The 19135-nt window shown below is 38.8% G+C and overlaps 1 protein-coding gene across 1 annotated transcript; it reads left to right on the top strand.

Annotated features, from left to right (window-relative positions):
• The first annotated feature begins 17422 nt into the window (after positions 1 to 17422).
• Positions 17423 to 18507, top strand: LOC132405156 (G-protein coupled receptor 55-like). Its single transcript, XM_059989859.1, has one exon. It carries the CDS (start codon positions 17423 to 17425, stop codon positions 18386 to 18388), a length of 966 nt encoding a protein of 321 aa, XP_059845842.1. The 3' UTR covers positions 18389 to 18507.
• The last annotated feature ends 628 nt before the right edge of the window (positions 18508 to 19135 follow it).

Genomic DNA, 19135 nt, shown 5'->3' with positions numbered 1-19135 from the left:
TGTGGTGTTTCCTGGGAATGAGTAGGAAGAGCATTGTGTTGAATAGAACTGAAGGCTTTTGTTTGGAGGTCCCAGAGCAACATTTGGCAAACACTATGTAGTTAGTGTTTACTTTTGAAGTATAGAAGAATTAATGTTTCTGTAGGACCCCAAACATAACCAGGTTTAGAAAAGGATGGTACAAGAGTAAGACCTTTATTTTTTAGAAGCGACTGAAGAAGAAAAAGGAGGAATATCCCCTAAAGATCCTTTGGAAGCATTGATATCATCACACCTATTGGGGGTAAAAGGGCACCAGGAGGCTGATTTACAAAGGTAATGGTAACAAACACCACCCACTACATGCCGTGCTCCAACCACTGACATTACCTGGTTAGCTCTACTGAAAGAGATGAGGCCAAGTGAATTGAACTTCATAAACCCTCACATCATTACAGAGGTGGTAATTCATAAATGCCATTTGCCTCAAGGTGGTGATTTGATCTACAAGGAAGTCAAGTGAAATGGGAAGAACACAGATAAGTTGGATCAGCAATAGCTTTATTGAATTGTGGAGCAGGCTTGAGGGTTTGATTACCCAGCTCCTGCTGTCTGTTTCTTCTGTTCTTTGGTTCCAGCAGTGACAGTGGTTAGAAGAAACATTTCCACTTTAAAAACTGAGAGCCTAAATCAGAGAAATTCACTTAATTTCAGTTGATGTTTAGAGATCCAGAAATTACTCAGAGAGTCGATGCATAACATACGTAATTGGTTCTCTCTGAACAAAGTAATTATTAAATAAAATGTGTCCATAAATTTCAGGTTCTAAAAAAGCACTAGCTCAGTCTTGGGCCCCTCACAGGTTCATAGTATGGAAAACTGGCCCTTGCACCCAACTCATCTCTGCTGACCAAGCTGCCTGTCTGAACTGGTCCCATTTGCTTGCATTTTTTCTTTATCTCTCACATCTCATTATTATCCACATGTTTTTTGTTCAATCAAATGTCTGTACTTGTGTCCAACAGATATTCTATGTTATTGAGTTCTATTAGTTCCATGATAAATATGACTCAATTTTTTATGCTTTAAAGTAAATACAAGGAGAGATAAAGCAATGGATTACTCTGGTTAATTCCTGTACATGTTTTTGTAGGGGAGTTTCTGATTGTGTTATTTGAGGGTAAGAGATATATTAATGAATAAACCTTAACCACCCTTTTTTCTGATGATTGATTTCATGTTTCATTATGACTCAATGACGTGCAACTACAAGATATTTAAAAATACTCTGATTTGTTGATCAGCCATAAAGGGAAGTGGTTAGAAAAAGCATGCAAGCTGTATTTTTTTACAAGAAAATGGCTGCAAAGCACAGCCTCATCAGTTAAATACTGTGCATATTGCAGTCATTTTCTTTTTAACATTGCTAACTTTTAATGAATGAGGTCAATTGAAAATGTAAGTAGATCATTCCTCACAGGTACCAATAACACAGATAACAGTGTATAACTATTCTCTGAGCAGCTTGCTCTATGGCATTAAAACAAAAAAAAAATTACCTGAAGTTTGAAGGACAGACAAACCCTGCTGCACCAGTTTATGATATGCAGAAAGCAAATATGCAGAAAGCAATGAAAAAGGCCTTTGGCATATTGACCTTTATTCCAAGAGGGTCGGAGTTCAACCTCAAGGAAGTCTTGCTGAGATTGCATAGGGCTCCGGAGACAATTCTTTTGGAGGTATGTAAGCAATAATGGTTTCCTTATCAGAAGGGATGTGGTTAAATTGTAGTTGGTGCAATGTAGATTCAGCAGACTGATTTAATGCATCCTAGGTGGATTTTTAAAGGTTGACTTCTGCTTATTGGAATTTAGAATGAGAAGCAATCTCAAGGAAGCATTATAAACTCTTTGTTGGATGCCCTAACACCTTTAGTCCTGACTGAGAAATCTGAAACCAAGGATCTTAATGAGAAAGAAAATCTTTACAGAGAGCTTTAATTTTCTGTCACTTACCCTTATCCAAATTGAGACAGATAGATTTTTGGATGCCAAGGGAACCAGAGGGAAAGTGGGATTGGGAGGAAACAGACAAACTGTAACACAGAGCCTTGAACTTGCAGAAAAATGGAGCAGATTTGAGTGGTTATTTTGTCCACATTACCTTTTGCTGTTATTATTTATAATTAGGATCTTTTTGCTGAGTTGGAAATTAAATATCACAACTATCTCTTAAATAGTGGCCATTACAGAGTTTCTCTGCTGTGGGAAGCACAGTTTGATGTCAAACTGTTTCCTACAGCAAAACCCTTGAAATCTTCACATGGGTATGTGCATAATCACCAAGGAAAAGGAACAGAGATAGCAAGCCATTGTTTCAATAACTGTTACCTGCATCGAAGTTGATTTTTTGCCAAACAACATGCCATGGCAGGACAGCCAGGTACTAATCAGATTTTCTATTTTTGTAAGTCATATTTTGTCATAGAGTGATGCCTAACTCACATATTTGCACAGTTATTTAGTTGTCCATAATAACAGTCAGTGTGTCACAAACATTCACAATAATTTTGAACATCAACTCTGCAACATTTCCCACTCTGAATTTTCTGAATGTCCGGCTGTGATATTAACTTAAGCGATGCTTGAACTAGTGAAATAAGTATGTTATTTGATGACATTCACAAATTTGTTACTATGTAGGCTTTTCACTTTGTGTAAGACTAAATTTAGTATTGACTTGGTCTATATTGGAAATAGCACGTTTTCATAGATTTTTAAAAATACAACCTGGTATCTTTAGCATTGAATTATACCAAATAAACTTAAGCTTTTATGCTTGGTATAACTTGTGATTTAAGATTAACTTGGAAAGGTGGTGTTCCTCACACAGGAGCTGGGGCTTTATTTATGAGGTTAGCACTCAGCTTACATATTGTATTACTTGGAAATATGCTGAAAGAACCAAATATGATGGAAGAAATCAAATCCTTAGAAGCAGGTGACATAGGATTGGAAGATGTAGTATCCTTGTGGGTAGAGTAAAGGAACTGCAAGAGTAAAAAAAGACCCTGATGGGAGTTGTATAGAGGCCCCTGAACAGTAGCCCCAATGGGAGATAGAAAATGCATATCAGAAAAGCATTGTTACAATAATCATGGGCGATTTAAATATGCAGGTAGATTGGAAGATCAGTTTGGTACTGAAGCCCAAGAGAGGGAATTTGTAGAATGTCTACTGGATGGGTTTTAGAGCAGCTCATAGTTGAGCCCACTCGGGGAAAGGCAGTTCTGGACTGGATGTTGTACAATCAACCACATTTGATGAGGGAGCTTAAGGTAAAGGAACCGTTAGGAAACAATGATCATAATATGATAGAGTTCACCCTGCAATTTGAGAGGGAGAAGATAAAGTCAGTTGTATCAGTATTATAGTAGAGCAAAGAGAAATAGAGAATGAGAGAGGAGCTGGCCAAAGTTGATTGGACACGAGCAGAACAACAAATGCTGGAGCTTTTGGGGCAATTTGGAAGGCACAGGATAGTTAGGTTCCAAAAGAAAGTAGCATTCTAAAGGCAGGTTGATGCAACCATGACTGACAGGACAATTCAAAGCCAACATAAAAGCAAAAAAGAGGGCATGTAATAGAACAAAAATTAGTGGGAAGTTAGAATAGTGGGAAACTTTTAAAAACAAATAGAAGGTAACTAAAAAAACTTAAACAGCAAAAAGATGTAATATGAAGGTAAGCTAGCCAATAATATCAGAGGATACCAGAAGTTTTTTTTCAGATAACAGAAAAATGATGCTGGAGAGGGAGTAATGGGGGCAAGGATATGGTGGAGCATTTTGCATCTGTCTTCACCGTGGAAGAAACTAGCAGGATGCCGGAAGCTCAAGAGTGTCAGGGGGCAGAAGTAAGTGCAATTGCTAAAGATAAGTCACCTGGACCAGATAGCATATACCCCAGAGTTCTGAAAGAGGCAGCTGAAGAAATAATGGAAGTATTAGTAATGTTCTTACAAGGATCACTAGATTCTGGCATGGTTCCAAAAGATTCTTCAAGAAGGAAAAGAGGCAGAAGAAAGGGAATTATAGACTAACTAGCCTGACCTCAGTGGCTGGGAAGATGTTAGAACTGATGGTTAAGGATGAGCTCTTAGGATACTTGGAGGAACATCATAAAGGTTGGCATGGTTTTCTTAAGTGAAAATCTTGCCAGACAAATCCATTGGAATTCTTTGATTAAATAACAGGCAGGATAGAAAAAGGAGAGTTAGTGGATATTGCTAACTTGGATTTTCAGAAAGCCTTTGACAAGGTGCTATGCATAAGGCTACTTAACAAAATAAGAAGCCATGGTATTACAGGAAAGATAATAACATGGACAGCACATCAGTTGATTGGCTGGAAATAAAGGGAGCCTTTTCTGTTTGGCTGCTAGTGACTAGCGGTGTTTCACAGGGCTTGATGTTGGGATCAGTTCTTTTTACTTTATATGCCAGTAGATGACAAAATTGATGGCTTTGTGGAAAAGTTTGAGGATGATACAAAGGTGGAAGCTGGTGTTGAGGAATCAGAGAGACTACAGAAGGACTTAGACAGATTAGGAGAATGGGCAAAAAAGTGGCAGATGAAATATAGTGTCAAGGGGTGTATGGTCATGCTTGAAGGAACAAAAGTGCAGATTATTTTCTAAACAGCCAGAAAAATCAAAAATCAAGGTGCAAAGGGAGTTGGGAGTCTTTGTGCAAGATTCCCTAAAGGTTAACTTGTAGGTTGAGCGGGTGGTGAGGAAGGCAAATGCAATGTTAGCATTACTTTTGGGATGTCTAAAACATAAAAACAAAGATGTAATGCTGAGGCACTGGTGAGACCTCACTTGGAGTATTGTCAGCAGTTCTGGTCCCTTATCTAAGAAAGGATGTGCCGACATTGGAGAGAGCTGAGTGGACCTACACGAGAATGATCCTGGGAATGAAAGGGTTATTCTCATTCAAACCTATCAGATGTAAAAAGGCCTAGATAAAGTGGATGTGGAGAGGATGGTTCCTACAATGAGGGAAACCTAGGGCCAGAGGGTGCAGTCTCAGGATAGAGGGACACCCATTTAGAATGGAGATTAGGAGGAAATTCTTTAGGTGGTGAATCTGTGGAATTCATTCCCACGGGTTCCTATGGAGGCCAACTGATTGGGTGTATTTAAGGCAGAGGTTAATATGTTCTTGATTAGCTGCCATGAAAGGTTACTGAGTGAAGGCAGAATGGGGTTGAAAGGGAAAATGGATCAGTCATGATAAACTAGCAGAACAGACTCAATGGGCCTAATGGCCTAATTATGCTCCTATCTCTTATGGCCTCATAAATTTATCTATTTAGTAGATTGTTTATTTATTTCAAGATAGAATGCAGAACAGACTCTCCCAGCCCAATGAGCCACACCCTCAGCAATCCACTTATCTATCACTTGGCTAATCACGGGACAAATTTCAATGAATCAATTATCCACCTAACCAGTACCTCTTTTTATGACTGCTACAATCCCAGTGATCTACTGTCGCTTCCCGTGCTTTCCATGTTTCCCAGTAACCTTTATTGCTCCCTTCGAAATCTTTCAGGACTGCAGATGAGCACAAGCAGTAATTGTCATTCAGCAGAGGAGAGAGGAATGCTATAGCTGGGCATCAGCAATATGTATGTGAAAGTCTATGCAATGCTTTCATATGGGCAACATGCAACAGATTAATGTGAAGGGGCCAAGCAGGTATTGGTAAGGATATTGGAAGAGAATTTACAGAAACTGATGTGTTGTCTCTGTTAGATGAGCCAAAAGGAAATAGCAAAGTTGCGGACAAAATGAACTAGATGAAGGTAGAGTATCAAGACAGAGGGTACCTTGAAGGAAGACAGTGCATTCAAACACATCAGTGTTACGAGGGACACAAGATGGACTGATTAGACAGAGGCAGGAGATGTGCACGGAATTAGATGGTCATGACATTGCAAACATTAGAAAGGGAACATTAAGAATGAAGCAATACAGAGACTGGATAGAATTGACACTGACCCTTGAGGAATATTTTAGAAGATTTGAAATGGGAGGATCACATCAGGCAGAACTGGATCCAAGAAGCTAGTTCTGATGAAAATGTCAACTGTGTCTTTTATTATGGACCTGCTAAATATTTCCACCATTTTAAAATTTTCATTCTTAATGAATTATCTATAGTTAAGTAACAGTCATGAACAGTCAAGTAAACACTTCTTATTTCTAGAAATACAGTGTATTACTCATGAAGCCAATAATGACTTCCCTTTTTTACATTCTTATGAATTAATCCTTCCACCTTCAACGTTGAGTTCATCTTTTCCTATCCACCTCTTGTCATGATGTGCTCAGGAAGGGCTGGGCCCGATTGCAGAGGAACAGCAGGCTCTCTCTGTTACGGAGGTCACTGGCACCTGCTCAACCAGGAGCTGCGGACAGCAGGCTCACGACTCGAACCAGGAACAGAGGAAAGGCAGGTTCCCCAGGAAGCGACGGAAACAAGAGGTTAGACATTGGAATACCAATGGAGCCTCGGAGGAGTGGCTGAGTGACACTATGAGATAATTCATTCAATGACTCTACCCGCCCCCCTCCACTCTTACTTTTGCACAGAGAGATGGCATAGGATGAGGAGAGATTGTGGCACAGAATGAAGAGCAATTGTTTTCAGGAGTTCAAGAATAATGGTGGCATAGCCATGTTTCTTTTGGAATATTAAATGAGTGAACAAAGAAAAAATGTTTTCGCTGGTAAGATTATATAGGAAGGAGGGAAATAGTGGAAGATTATCCATTGGATTTAGAGATTGCTAACATGAATGTTGATGACAGGGCAACCTCGTATGGGTTCTGAAACAAGAAAAGGCTGATCACAAAAGTGAAGATAAATGCACAAATTAAGAAAAGTTAGTCAGCTAGTGCTGCAAGCAGTTAGAAAGGCAAATGGCACATTGGTCTTCATTGCAAGGAGATTGTAGCTTGAAATAGGGATATATTGTTTCAACTGTACAGAGAGGTAGTGAGAGCTGGAGTACCGTGCACTATTTTAGCAAAGGATACGCTAGTGTTGAAAGCACTCCAGCAGAGATGCACTAGGCTAATTCCTGAGATCAGCTGGTTGTCCTTAAGTTGAATTAGTGTTCGATACAGCTTAAAAAATTAAGTGTGATCTCACTGAAACAAGTAAGATCCTAAGGAGGCATCACAGAACAGATGTAGAAAGTGAAGAAGGGATGTTATTTAAAACTGTGGGTGGGAATTTCCTGTCACAGAGAGTGATATTCCTTTGGAATTTTCTACCCTGGCTTGTGGTGGATAGATCATTGCAAGCATTTAAAAAAGAAGTAGTTCAGATTATGAAAGATCAGGAATTCATGGCTATGGGAAATGGTGCAGCAGAGGAGCTCAGGTGTTCAGCCATTATTATATTAAATGGCACTGGAGCATAAAAGGAGCAGATGGCCTCTACTTGTCCCACTATCTTATTTTCTTATTTTCTGTGAAAGCAGAAATCAAGGTGGGGTGCAGTTATTGCTGGTTTATGATCTTTTCTTCTGGTGTTGTTCCAACTGTAATAATTCCTAGGAGATACCAGGACCTTCTAAAGAAAGGTGTGAGCAATATTGAAGATTAACTATAACCAGTGTATGCTTATCACATTTTTGATGATATGTTTAAAACTCTAGCATAGATAGATATAAATATATATGCAAAAGGAGTTGATGCAAACTGTCAACCTCAATTCACAATCCAGCAAAAGTGGAACACAATTCAAGCAAAGTTTTAGAAATCAGAACAGACAAAGTAAGAAGTTGGAAAGATAGAATAGAAACTATTTGAGAAGTGGGTAACAAATCAAAGTAGTTTTAAACTAAGTGTGGTTATATTGACTAATAACCTGTTCCCTGAAATGGAGATGGAGAAGTTAATAGGCCACAATAGACATAGATAGACTATATAAAGGAAAGAGTAAGGTAGGAAATTTATGTGAAATTGATGAAAATTCTCGTTGGAAGGTGAGAGTGGGAAATTAGTCAATACAGTCTGAGAGATAATCAGAGAAAGAGACAAGGGAGAGCACTAGGCAAGGTTAAAATAACCATGTAATGACGATTTGCGCGAATAAGATCCATGTTGGATCATTCCAACATCTCCTTTGTTTGGATGGTGTATTGGTAACAAAAAGGAACTTGATTACTGTAAAAACAAAAGCAGCTACACAAGGGAGAAGGGTTGGAGAGGGACCAACTGAGGAAAGAAGCAGGATTCTGCAGATCAACTGATGGGGCTGGAACTACAAAGTAACTGCATTTCTGTGGTGAGAAGTAGTTTGTTGGCTCAGGAAAGCAGTAGTTGCATCAGAAAAAACAGAGTTGTGGCTAGGTAGAGACTAATCAAATACAGGAAAACCAAGAGTTGAAAGAGGACAATGGAAAGGCAGAAGACATGGGTCTATCAGGGCAGCCCTATTGTGGATTTGGGATGTTTATAGAACTCAACTTGCAGAGGTTTGGAAGAATACAAGGATGAAGAACTATGGAATGAAGTCTGGGAATTGGTGGCGGGTTGATCAATGGTGGATTTATGAGGAAAGGAGAGAAAGACATTAGAGTGTTATTCAGCTTCTGCACCATGGAATTAAGTGTGCTAATCTTGATGATTGACTGGAGATAATGGATGTTGCAAGTTCAAGTGAAGGCTGGATAGATTGCGAATAAATTTTTACAAAATGAGGTGATTGATGCTATGTTGATATCAGATCAAAAAGATCTACAAATTGTATGAAGCTAGAGGGAGGGTCCTAAATGGAACCAAGGTTTTGAAGCTGGAAAGTTGTTGAGTTGGAAAGATGTGAGAAGAAGCTCAGTCCCTTTTAGAGAATGGTTTATTTGGAATCAAAGGGGGAGATACAGAGGTGAAAGCTTGGGACTGGATAAGACTGAAAGGAAGAGGGCTAGAGAAAGATGAAGGAGGTAACGTACTTCGAACAGCAACCACATACAGGACTTGCTAAAACTTGAGAAGCTTAGTGCTTAAAAAAAAATTCTTTAAAAACACTAGTGCTGCTGAAGCCTGAGGTCTTGAGCATTTAGTTGGCAGTGTTCAATGCTGATTGAGGATCTCAGGAGGTAGCAGGGGCAATATCACGTGGAACACTGAGTTTCTCAGTTACCTCTTCTCGTCTCAGCAACTCAAAAACTAAAGATAAAATTTTATTTGTGGGCATGACCGAAGTGTGGTAGTAACAACTGGTCCTAAAAATAGATGAGGAAGTGAATGTAACAACATTCAAGATAAACAAAGTAGTAAAGAAATTCAGTCAGATAAAAGAGAAATAGCTATAAAATGGGAATATTGGAAGAGTTCTCTGATTTTACTACACACGTGAATATTAGGAATATGAAATCAAATGTTTGCCTTTGGCAAATGAACCATGATTTTTATTTATGAACTTACATTTTTCATGCAAAAATTGTTGTTTTAATTAATGTCCAACAAAGCAACTAATGTTAGATTTATCCTGTTTTCTAAGAATCTGACATTTATACCTCTTCAGCCATTTGAACCACTTCCACACCAAAGAAATATTGGCGTGTTCAGCACACCTTTTCACATCCACTTTTAGCCTATTTGAACAGGATAATATTTCTGCTTTCAGCGCTGACAGTTATTGCAGTATCTCACCATTTTCAATTTGTCCTTCCTCCTTTACTGCGACATTTGTCACTTCCTCTTCGTCAATGCAGCTAAAAGCTAAATACACATTACTTTACTCAGCGGTTTGCTCTCATGGTGTCCGTAAAACCCAGGTTTCTCATATTCTTTTAGTTTTGCTGTTTATAAAAAAAAGATTACATTTTAATCTGCCTAAAATTACTTGGTGTCAGTTTTCTTTATGCCTTTCTTACTTAATTTGCAGACCAAGACGGCAATTTCCGTGCTCTGCTGTTTCCTGAACCTGACATGTCTGGGCTATTTTATTCGACTTCACTTTAATCCAAATTTATTAATCATCCAGAGACCTTTGACTTTATTTCCATCCTCCTGTGAGTATATTTGGATTTGCCATTGCCCATTTTCCAGTTTGCCTGCCATAATTACCAATCTTCTGATTTTCTTGGAATTCAAGGAAAAATGCTTTCCTTCAGAAGGGTGCTGGCATCTTTCATAATTCCTTGTCTATCTCTATTATAAATGACACTGTAATCACTCCTTCCTCCATTGTACCCTCTCCATCTACCCCACCCCTATTTCTCCGAACCAAGTCAATCTCTTGCTTCCTTTCTTAAGGATGTTCACCTTTGCAGATTTCAAGAGTACAGTTCATTGGCTCTTATGCTGATTTAAAAATTAAATGTAGCAGGATAATTGAACTTGCTAATTTATATCTTCCCGAGTTCATTTGAATTTGTGATGTAATTGATTATGCAAAATTTTATTAATCTATTGGGAAAAGCGAAGAACTTCTGAATTTTCATTTTGTTTCCTTAAATAACTATAAATCAATACCTTGTGTTTCAGTCTCTAACTTCACTCTAAAGTAGAAGTACCCATCCAGGAGTCCTCCAACCCCTTGCTTAATGGTATTGGTCCATGCAATAAAATGGTTGGGATCCCTTGTTCTAAAGGGTTGCGTCCCAGGTGAATCCTGTATGTCCTGTTGCTTGAACAAGATGCTCTGGTGTGACTCCTTCACTTCAATGTCAATCAATGGACTGGGGTCTAGCTTCTTTCTCTATCCTCAATCTCAACAGCACTCAGACCTAACGTGGGTTTATTTGAAGTGGTGAGTCATATTCCTTCTGAACAGTGCCTGTCAGAGATTGCAGATATTTTCAGTGTTTCAAAATGTTCTTTCATTTTGATAACTTCTGCACCCACATAAAGGCCACTTAGTAACCACTAGAAATGTCTCAGTCACGACAGATAGATTTACAACAAGTACTGAGTAGATGGAAGAAGCTTAAAAATGCCAAGGTCTGGTAGAGGGTTAAACATGATTTCGATATTACTCCAAGCGTGCCATGCTTGGTGGAATAACTGAAGTTATTGCGAGGAAAAGCATACATCAGAAATAATTAATCGTGACAACTATGGAAGTCAAGTTGATGGAAAGTAAGTTTTACAGAATTGTGAACTTTTTTTTGGCAAAAGGAACCTGGGAAGATAGGTATTGGGCATAGGATGTGGTTAAAATATATAGCGCTGTCAATCATTTTGATGATATACAGATACTTAAGCAAGGGTGGGCAAGATACACCCATTCAGTTTCCAGCAAATCTATCATAGACAACTGTATTGTAAGTAAGTCTTCTTTTTAATTTTAGTAAAGTGGAATTACATTCTTGAAGGATTGCTTGTCAGATTGGTAGCAACACGCACTGATCCAGTCCATGTAGGCAATGAGATATGAAGGTTCTTTGGGGTGGTTTGCCGACTGGGAATAGATAGTTTCAGAATTAATACATACATATTTATAAAACATAATGGATGAACTATAATATGCATAATTATTCTTAAAAATCAAAGCCCCACTTTTTGAATTTACAGACTGATGCATGTTCAAAAAAGCCCCAAAGATAAATAAATTTAACTTAGTTAAACTGCAACTAATCCAGTCATTTGAGATGGACAATTTGCACTAAAAGGTAGTTTGGATTGATGAAGTGTATCGATTATGAACAAATGAAAAGTAATTTTAAAATTTCTTGATTAAATAAATTGCCTGAAGAGTGAAGCTCATGGACTCGTAAGTTGTAAAATTTGCAGCAAAGAACATAAGGTATAATTGAAGTTCCTCAAAGTAATGTGCTCCAGCTTTATTTTCTTGCATTTAAAAAACAACCTTAGAGGAAAAAAAATCATTGCTGCTTAAAAGAACCTCAATTGCCCTTTGCAAGCCTGTCTCAAAAACAAGGTAACTCTCGATCAACAAGACTACTGGGCCTCTGATTTCCAGGTTAATTTCAAATAAAAATTGACTTAATGTTGAATTCAGTGCCAAATGAGCATTGTCATTTTCAGTAGTCCTCGTATCATTTGATTTTCTGCCTCAGCAATACCTTTGACTGATCAGCAGAAGAACTTGTTTTATTTGCTACATTGCATTCAATTAATCCTTACTAAACAAGGACCAAAGGAACAATTCCCACTGAAAACTGAGTAACTAAATAATGGATTGTTTAGGGTGACCAGTTCCCAAAAATTTAAATAGAAAGTGGGTATGTGGTGGTTGTGGTGACCAAGTAAGATTATAGTTATTTCAGTGACTTGTTCAAAATTTTAAATCATGCATTTTAAGATCATTGAAATGCACCACGTCACAGCCTTTAAAATATCCCAAGCTTGAATATTTTGCTTTCAACAGATTACAAACAAAACCTGCTCTGTTTTGTAAGTTGGCTTTTATTTGTTTCAGTGATAACAAATAGAGAATGTATATCTTCATTCATATTGTTTTAGGAATGCCACACAAGGTTTCAAAATGCTATGTAAACCAGTGGAGGTGCGTTAGAATGAATAATACCAATAGATCATCTTTGGTTCATTATGTAAGCGCAAGGTGTCCGGTACCTTTCCGCAATAATTTCATTCCCTGCTCCCAACCCATAGCTTTCTATGCCATTGTATTTATCTGTGTTGGTGGAAAGACAGAAAAGTAAAAACACAGACAGAAATTAGTCTTTAAAGAAAAGGCAATGGATGTTCTAATGAAGTAAAACTTAAGATAAAGCTACATTCAGATTGTAAACAGTATTGCTGAATTTGACTTGTGCATTACAGAGACGGAACTAATATTTTCAATTATTTTCTTCAGAACCTAAGACCCCAGTTTTATTTTATTCCAGTTAAGCACTTACAAATTAAGCAAGAATTTTAATAAAATTTAATAAAATCAGATCTTACTTTTTCTCTTAGGGAGTTGAAACCTTATAAACATTGAGCTGGGTTCTGCCGTGATCCTTCCATTCTAGATCCACAGCATTTCACGGTGTGACTGTTGACAGGCGTCAAATGTGTTAGCCCTGTGCATATTATCCAAGTTATGCTGCGTATTTCCCTGAAATGCAGTGGTGGGATAGAGCATCTATACAGGGTGATTGCTGTCAGGTTCAGGTTGTCAAATTAGATCCAGGATCCACCAGCCCATCCATTTAATTGGGATTGTAGGGCAGAATGGGGGGGAAAACACAATTAAGCAACTATTTCTTTTCATCCACCTTTGATTTAATGCTGTTTTAAAAGTGTTTCAAGAGTTTTTACTGGATTTTGTTTGTATAGTTTTAAGTAACTGTATTTTCACGTGTAATAGCTTTTGCATTTCCGAACGTCAGAGACATTGGAAGACACTGAAAAACCTCAACAGGGGTAGCGTTGAGTGTATGACTTTGATGGTTACCAAAGGTTTCCATTAGAGTTTTGTGGGTTTATTTTGGATGACACACATGATTTGGTTAAATTTGGCACAAGCCATGTTGGTGCCAAGGTTCTCACTGTGTCCAGGATTACCTGGGCAAGTGCAATCAGCCTTTCAGTTTCAGAAGAAATAGAAAACACAAATAATTAATGCTGGCAGAAGACTCTGGTCAACAAAACCAGGCTAATTTTTGAGAGAGGTTGTCTGAATCGAATGATATTGAGGGCTAGTTATTCTGTTGTTCCTGTGCTGCTGCTTTGAAACAGGTTTTTAATGACCACCCATGCTTTCCCCATGACTGAAAATTTAAGTTACCGTGAAACCATTTCTACTAACATTTTAGGATGCCAGACGATAACTTCATGAGATGTAAGTGAAAAAGAAGTATTAAAGTAACATCGCAAGCTGATTTTTCAGTAATTTTAGTGAAGGTTTAGTTTAGACATATTTCTTTTGAAAACATATAACCATATAACAATTACAGCACAGAAACAGGCCATCTCGGCCCTCTAGTCCATGCCGAACGCTTACTCTCACCTAGTCCCACCTACCTGCACTCAGCCCATAACCCTCCATTCCTTTCCTGTCCATATACCTATCCAATTTTTTTTTAATGACAATATCGAACCTGCCTCTACCACTTCTACTGAAAGCTTGTTCCACACAGCTACCACTCTCTGAGTAAAGAAGCTCACCCTCGTGTTACTCTTAAACTTTTGTCCTCTTGTTCAAATCTCCCCTACTCTCAATGGAAAAAGCCTATCCAAGTCAACTCTATCTATCCCCCTCATAATTTTAAATACCTCTATCAAATCCCCCTTCAACCTTCTACGCTCCAAAGAGTAAAGACCTAACTTGTTCAACCTTTCCTTGTAACTTATGTGCTGAAACCCAGGTAATATTCTAGTAAATCTCCTCTGTACTCTCTCTATTTTGTTGACATCTTTCCTATAATTTGGTGACCAAAACTGTACACAATACTCCAAATTTGGCCTTACCAATGCCTTGTACGATTTTAACATTATATCTCAACTCCTATACTCAATGCTCTGATTTATAAAGGCCAGCGTACCAAAAGCTTTCTTCACCACCCTAACCACATGAGATTCCACCCTCAGGGAACTATGCACCATTATTCCTAGATCACTCTGTTCTCCTGCATTCCTCAATCCCCTACCATTTACCATTTATGTCCTGTTTTGATTAGTCCTACCAAGATGTGGCACCTCACACTTATCAGCTTTAAACTCCATCTGCTATCTTTCAGCCCACTCTTCTAACTGGCCTAAATCTCTCTGCAAGCTTTGAAAACCTACTTCATTATCCCCAACGCCACCTATCTTAGTATCATCTGCATACTTACTAATCCAATTTACCACCCCATCATCAGTCACCACTAGTCACTGGCCTCCAACCTGACGAACAGTTATCCACCGCTACTCTCTGGCATCTCCCATCCAGGCACTGTTGAATCCATTTTACTACTTCAATATTAATACTTAACAATTCAACCTTTCTAACTAGCCTTCCATGTGGAACCTTGTCAAAGGCCTTACTGAAGTCCATATAGACAACATCCACTGCTTTATCCTCGTCAACTTTCCTAGTAACCTTTTCAAAAAATTCAATAAGATTTGTCAAACATGACTTTCCACACACAAATCCACGTTGACTGTTCATCATCAGACCCTGTCTATCCAGATAATTATATATACCATCTCTAAGAATATGTTCCATTAATTTACCCACCCTTTTTAAACAATGGAACCACATGAGCAATACGCCAATCCTCCAGCACCATCCCCATCTCTAATGACGTTTGAAATATTTCTGTCAGAGCCCCTGCTATTTCTACACTAACTTCCCTCAAGGTCCTAGGGAATATCCTGTCAGGACCCAGAGACTAATCCACTTTTATATTCTTTAAAAGTTCCAGTACTTCCTCTTCTTTAATTATCTCAGTTTCCATAACTACCCTACTTGTTTCCCTTACCTTACACAATTCAATATCCTTCTCCTTAGTGAATACCGAAGAAAATAAATTGTGCAAAATCTCCCCCATCTCTTTTGGTTCCACACATAGCTGTCCACTCTGGTTCTCTAAGGGTCCAATTTTATCCCTCACTATCCTTTTGCTATTAACATAACTGTAGAAACCCTTTGGATTTATTTTCACCTTACTTGCCAAAGCAACCTCATATCTTCTTTTAGCTTTTCTAATTTCTTTCTTAAGATTGTTTTTATATTCTTTATATTCCTTGAGCACCTCATTTACTCCATGCAGCCTATATTTATTGTAGATCTCTATCTTTTTCTGAACCAAGTTTCCAATATCCCTTGAAAACTATGGCTTGCTCAAACTTTTAATTTTTTTTTCAACCTAAGAGGAACATAAAGATTCTGTACCCTCAAAAATTCACCTTTAAATTACCTCCATTTCTCTATTACATCCTTCCCGTAAAACAACTTGTCCCAATCCACTCCTTCTAAATCCTTTCTCATCTCCTCAAAGTTAGCCTTTCTCCAATCAAAAATCTCAACCCTGGGACTAGACCTATTCTTCTTCATAATTATATTGAAACTAATGCTATTGTGATCACTGGACCCGAAGTGCTCCCCAACACATACCTCCGTCACCTGACCTATCTCATTCCCTAACAGGAGATCCAACACTGCCCCTTCTCTAGTTGGTACCTCTATGTATTGCTGCAAAAAACTATCTTGCACACATTTTAAAAACTCCAAACCATCCAGCCCATTTACAGAATGGGCTTCCCAGTCTTTGTGTGGAAAATTAAAATCTCCCACAATCACAACCTTGTGCTCACTACAAATATCTGCTATCTCCTCACAAATTTGTTCCTCCAATTCTCACTCCCCATTAGGTGGTCTATAACACCCCTATAAGTGTTACTACACCTTTCCCATTCCTAAATTCCACCCAAATTGTCTCCCTAGATGAACCCTCTAATCTCTCCTGCCAAAGCACTGCTGTAATATTTTCTTTGACAAGCAATGCAACACCTCCCCTCTTGCCCCTGCCTGAAGCAATGAAATCCAAGAATATTTAGTTGCCAATCACACCCTTCCTGCAACCATATTTCACTAATAGATACAAAATCATATTTCCAGCTATCAATCCATGCTCTAAGCTCATCCACCTTTCTTACAATGCTCCTAGCATTAAAATAGATGCATTTCAGAAATTTTCCACCTCTTACTCTCTGTTTGTCCCTGATGGTGCAAACAACTTTATTATCTTTTTCTTCCTTTTCCCGTACATCTTCGGTCTGAGCGCTCCCCTTCTCTGTCACCTGCCTATCCTCCCTTACACACTGTCTGCCAGCTTTCTCTATTTGTGAACTAACCTCCTCTCTCCTAGTCTCTTCAATTTGATTCCCACCCCCCAATCATTCTAGTTTAAAGTCTCCTCAGTAGCCTTAGAAAATCTCCCCACCAGGATATTGGTTCTCCTAAGATTCAAGTGCAACCTGTCCTTTTTGTACAGGTCACATCTGCCCTCAAAGAGGTCCCAATGATCTAGAAACTTGAATCCCTGCCCTCTGCTCCAATCCCTCAGCTACGCATTTATCCTCCACCTCATTTCAATCCTACTGTCACTGTCGCGTGGCACAGGCAGTAATCCCGAGATTACTACCTTTGCAGACCTTCTTCTCAACTGCCTTCCTAACTCCCTGTAGTCTCCATTCAGGAACTCTTCCCTTTTCCTACCTATGTCATTCGTACCTCTATGTACCACGACCTAAGATATAGAGGAATCTTACACGAGCATATTAAATGGGTAACTTTTGGAAATCGTGCAGCCTGAATTTCCCCGGGTGCTACAGGCAAATCAAAGTTTTCTCCAGCAATCAGGTCTCATTTTTACACTACTGTAATCACAAATTACATCTGACTTTAACTGATTGAAGGAAAGTGGCTGAATTCTAGGTATACTTCTTTGCAGGATTAAGAAGGCCATGGATTTGGGCAGCCACAGTAACAGAAGCTCAAGCTGTGAAATTAAAACATCCGAGGAAGAGAAGATAATCCACCTAGTGGTCTACATCCCCATCTTCATCATGGGGTTGCCCTTCAATGTGCTGGCCCTTTACATGTTCTGTGGCAAGATTAAGAGATGGACTGAATCTACCATTTACATGAGCAATCTTGCTCTGGCCGACATACTGCTGTTGTTTTCCATACCCTTCAAGATGCTCAACCAAGATAGTGGCTGGCCCTTTGGAAAAGCCTTCTGCTCGTTTGTGGAGTCCATCTACTTTGTCAATATGTACGCCAGCATTTTCATCATCACCTCCATTAGCATTGACCGCTACCTCGCCATCATCCATCCTTTGAAAGCAAGAGACTTACGATCACCACAGAATACCTTGATAATCTGCCTCATTATTTGGGTCTTTGTTTGGTTGGGAAGCATCCCTGTTTATCAATTTCATGATACTTCAGGCTCCAATTATACCTCGAACTTTAGCATTGCCTGCTTCCATAGATTTTCTGATAAGTCCTGGAATCCAGCATTAATTATTTTTGTGGAGCTGTTGGGCTTTGTGATCCCGCTCACCATCATGACCTTCTGTTCAGTCCAAATCATCAGGAAACTTTTGCAAAGGCAAAATGATATCCCTGGAAACTACCAGATGTGCATTAGAATCATCACTGTCAACCTGGCCACCTTCATCTGTTCATTTGTGCCTGTCCATCTTGGCATCTTCCTTCAGTTTTTAGTGAGGCAGGACATCATCGACCAAAGTTACTGTTCAGAAAGAAAGGCCATTAGTTTATTTGTACAGAGTGCTATGTGCATAGCCAATATTAACTGTTGTCTAGATGCCATTTGCTATTATTTTGTTGCAAAGGAATTCCGAGAGCAAGGTTCACGCACCAGAAAATCTTTGGCTAGCATTTTCTCAGTCATTGAACTTTAAGCATTTAACCAAACCTTCTTCATACATAGGAAGCTCTTAGTATTTTGCTGGCTCTGAACTGTCCACTGCGTCGTACATTGCTCATCATGTACATCAGGGCTGTTTCATCAATGCACCTTCTTGTGAAAGAGCAAACATGCACGTAGCTCCCTGAGCATTCTGTGGACGTCCCGTCACGCTTCTCAGCAAGTTACTCTTTCAATGTAGCAAACATAAAAGAGAAAGAGAAATGTGCACGCAATGCTGTGTGATTATAACCAGAAAATCTCTTTCAATCTTCAGGGGAAAAAGGGTAAATATTCTACAGTATAACAAGGATAATGCCACTAAATCCCCACCTATCTCAAACTCTGTTTTGATGGGTATTTGGGGCTTTTGTTTAACATATCACCTGAAATTAGCATCGCCACTAGTGTGACCTTGGAGTACTGAACTTAAGTGTTGGTGTAGATCTCTGAAGTGTAATTTGATCCTATCAGCTCTAGACTCAGAGGGAGGACTCTTTGCACTAAGTACAACCAAGTTTACAACTTCTGTTCCTAACCATTAAGACCCTGAACAGTAGATTCCTGGAAGGTTCATTATGTACTCTCATCATTCTTGATCCTAGGTCCAGTATTTTTTGGGGGTAAAGAAAAGAAGATTGATATATTTTAACGTGGGCTCTGTAATAACTGGAGGAACCTCATAGATTCATTGTGGCCTTCATTTCCTTTGACTTTGTGTATACTGAATTTCACTGGCAGA

Source organism: Hypanus sabinus, chromosome 2 (assembly GCF_030144855.1).
Source record: "Hypanus sabinus isolate sHypSab1 chromosome 2, sHypSab1.hap1, whole genome shotgun sequence".
In the NCBI taxonomy this organism is placed as follows: Eukaryota; Metazoa; Chordata; class Chondrichthyes; order Myliobatiformes; family Dasyatidae; genus Hypanus; species Hypanus sabinus.
This window is presented reverse-complemented; position numbering and strand designations above follow the sequence as displayed.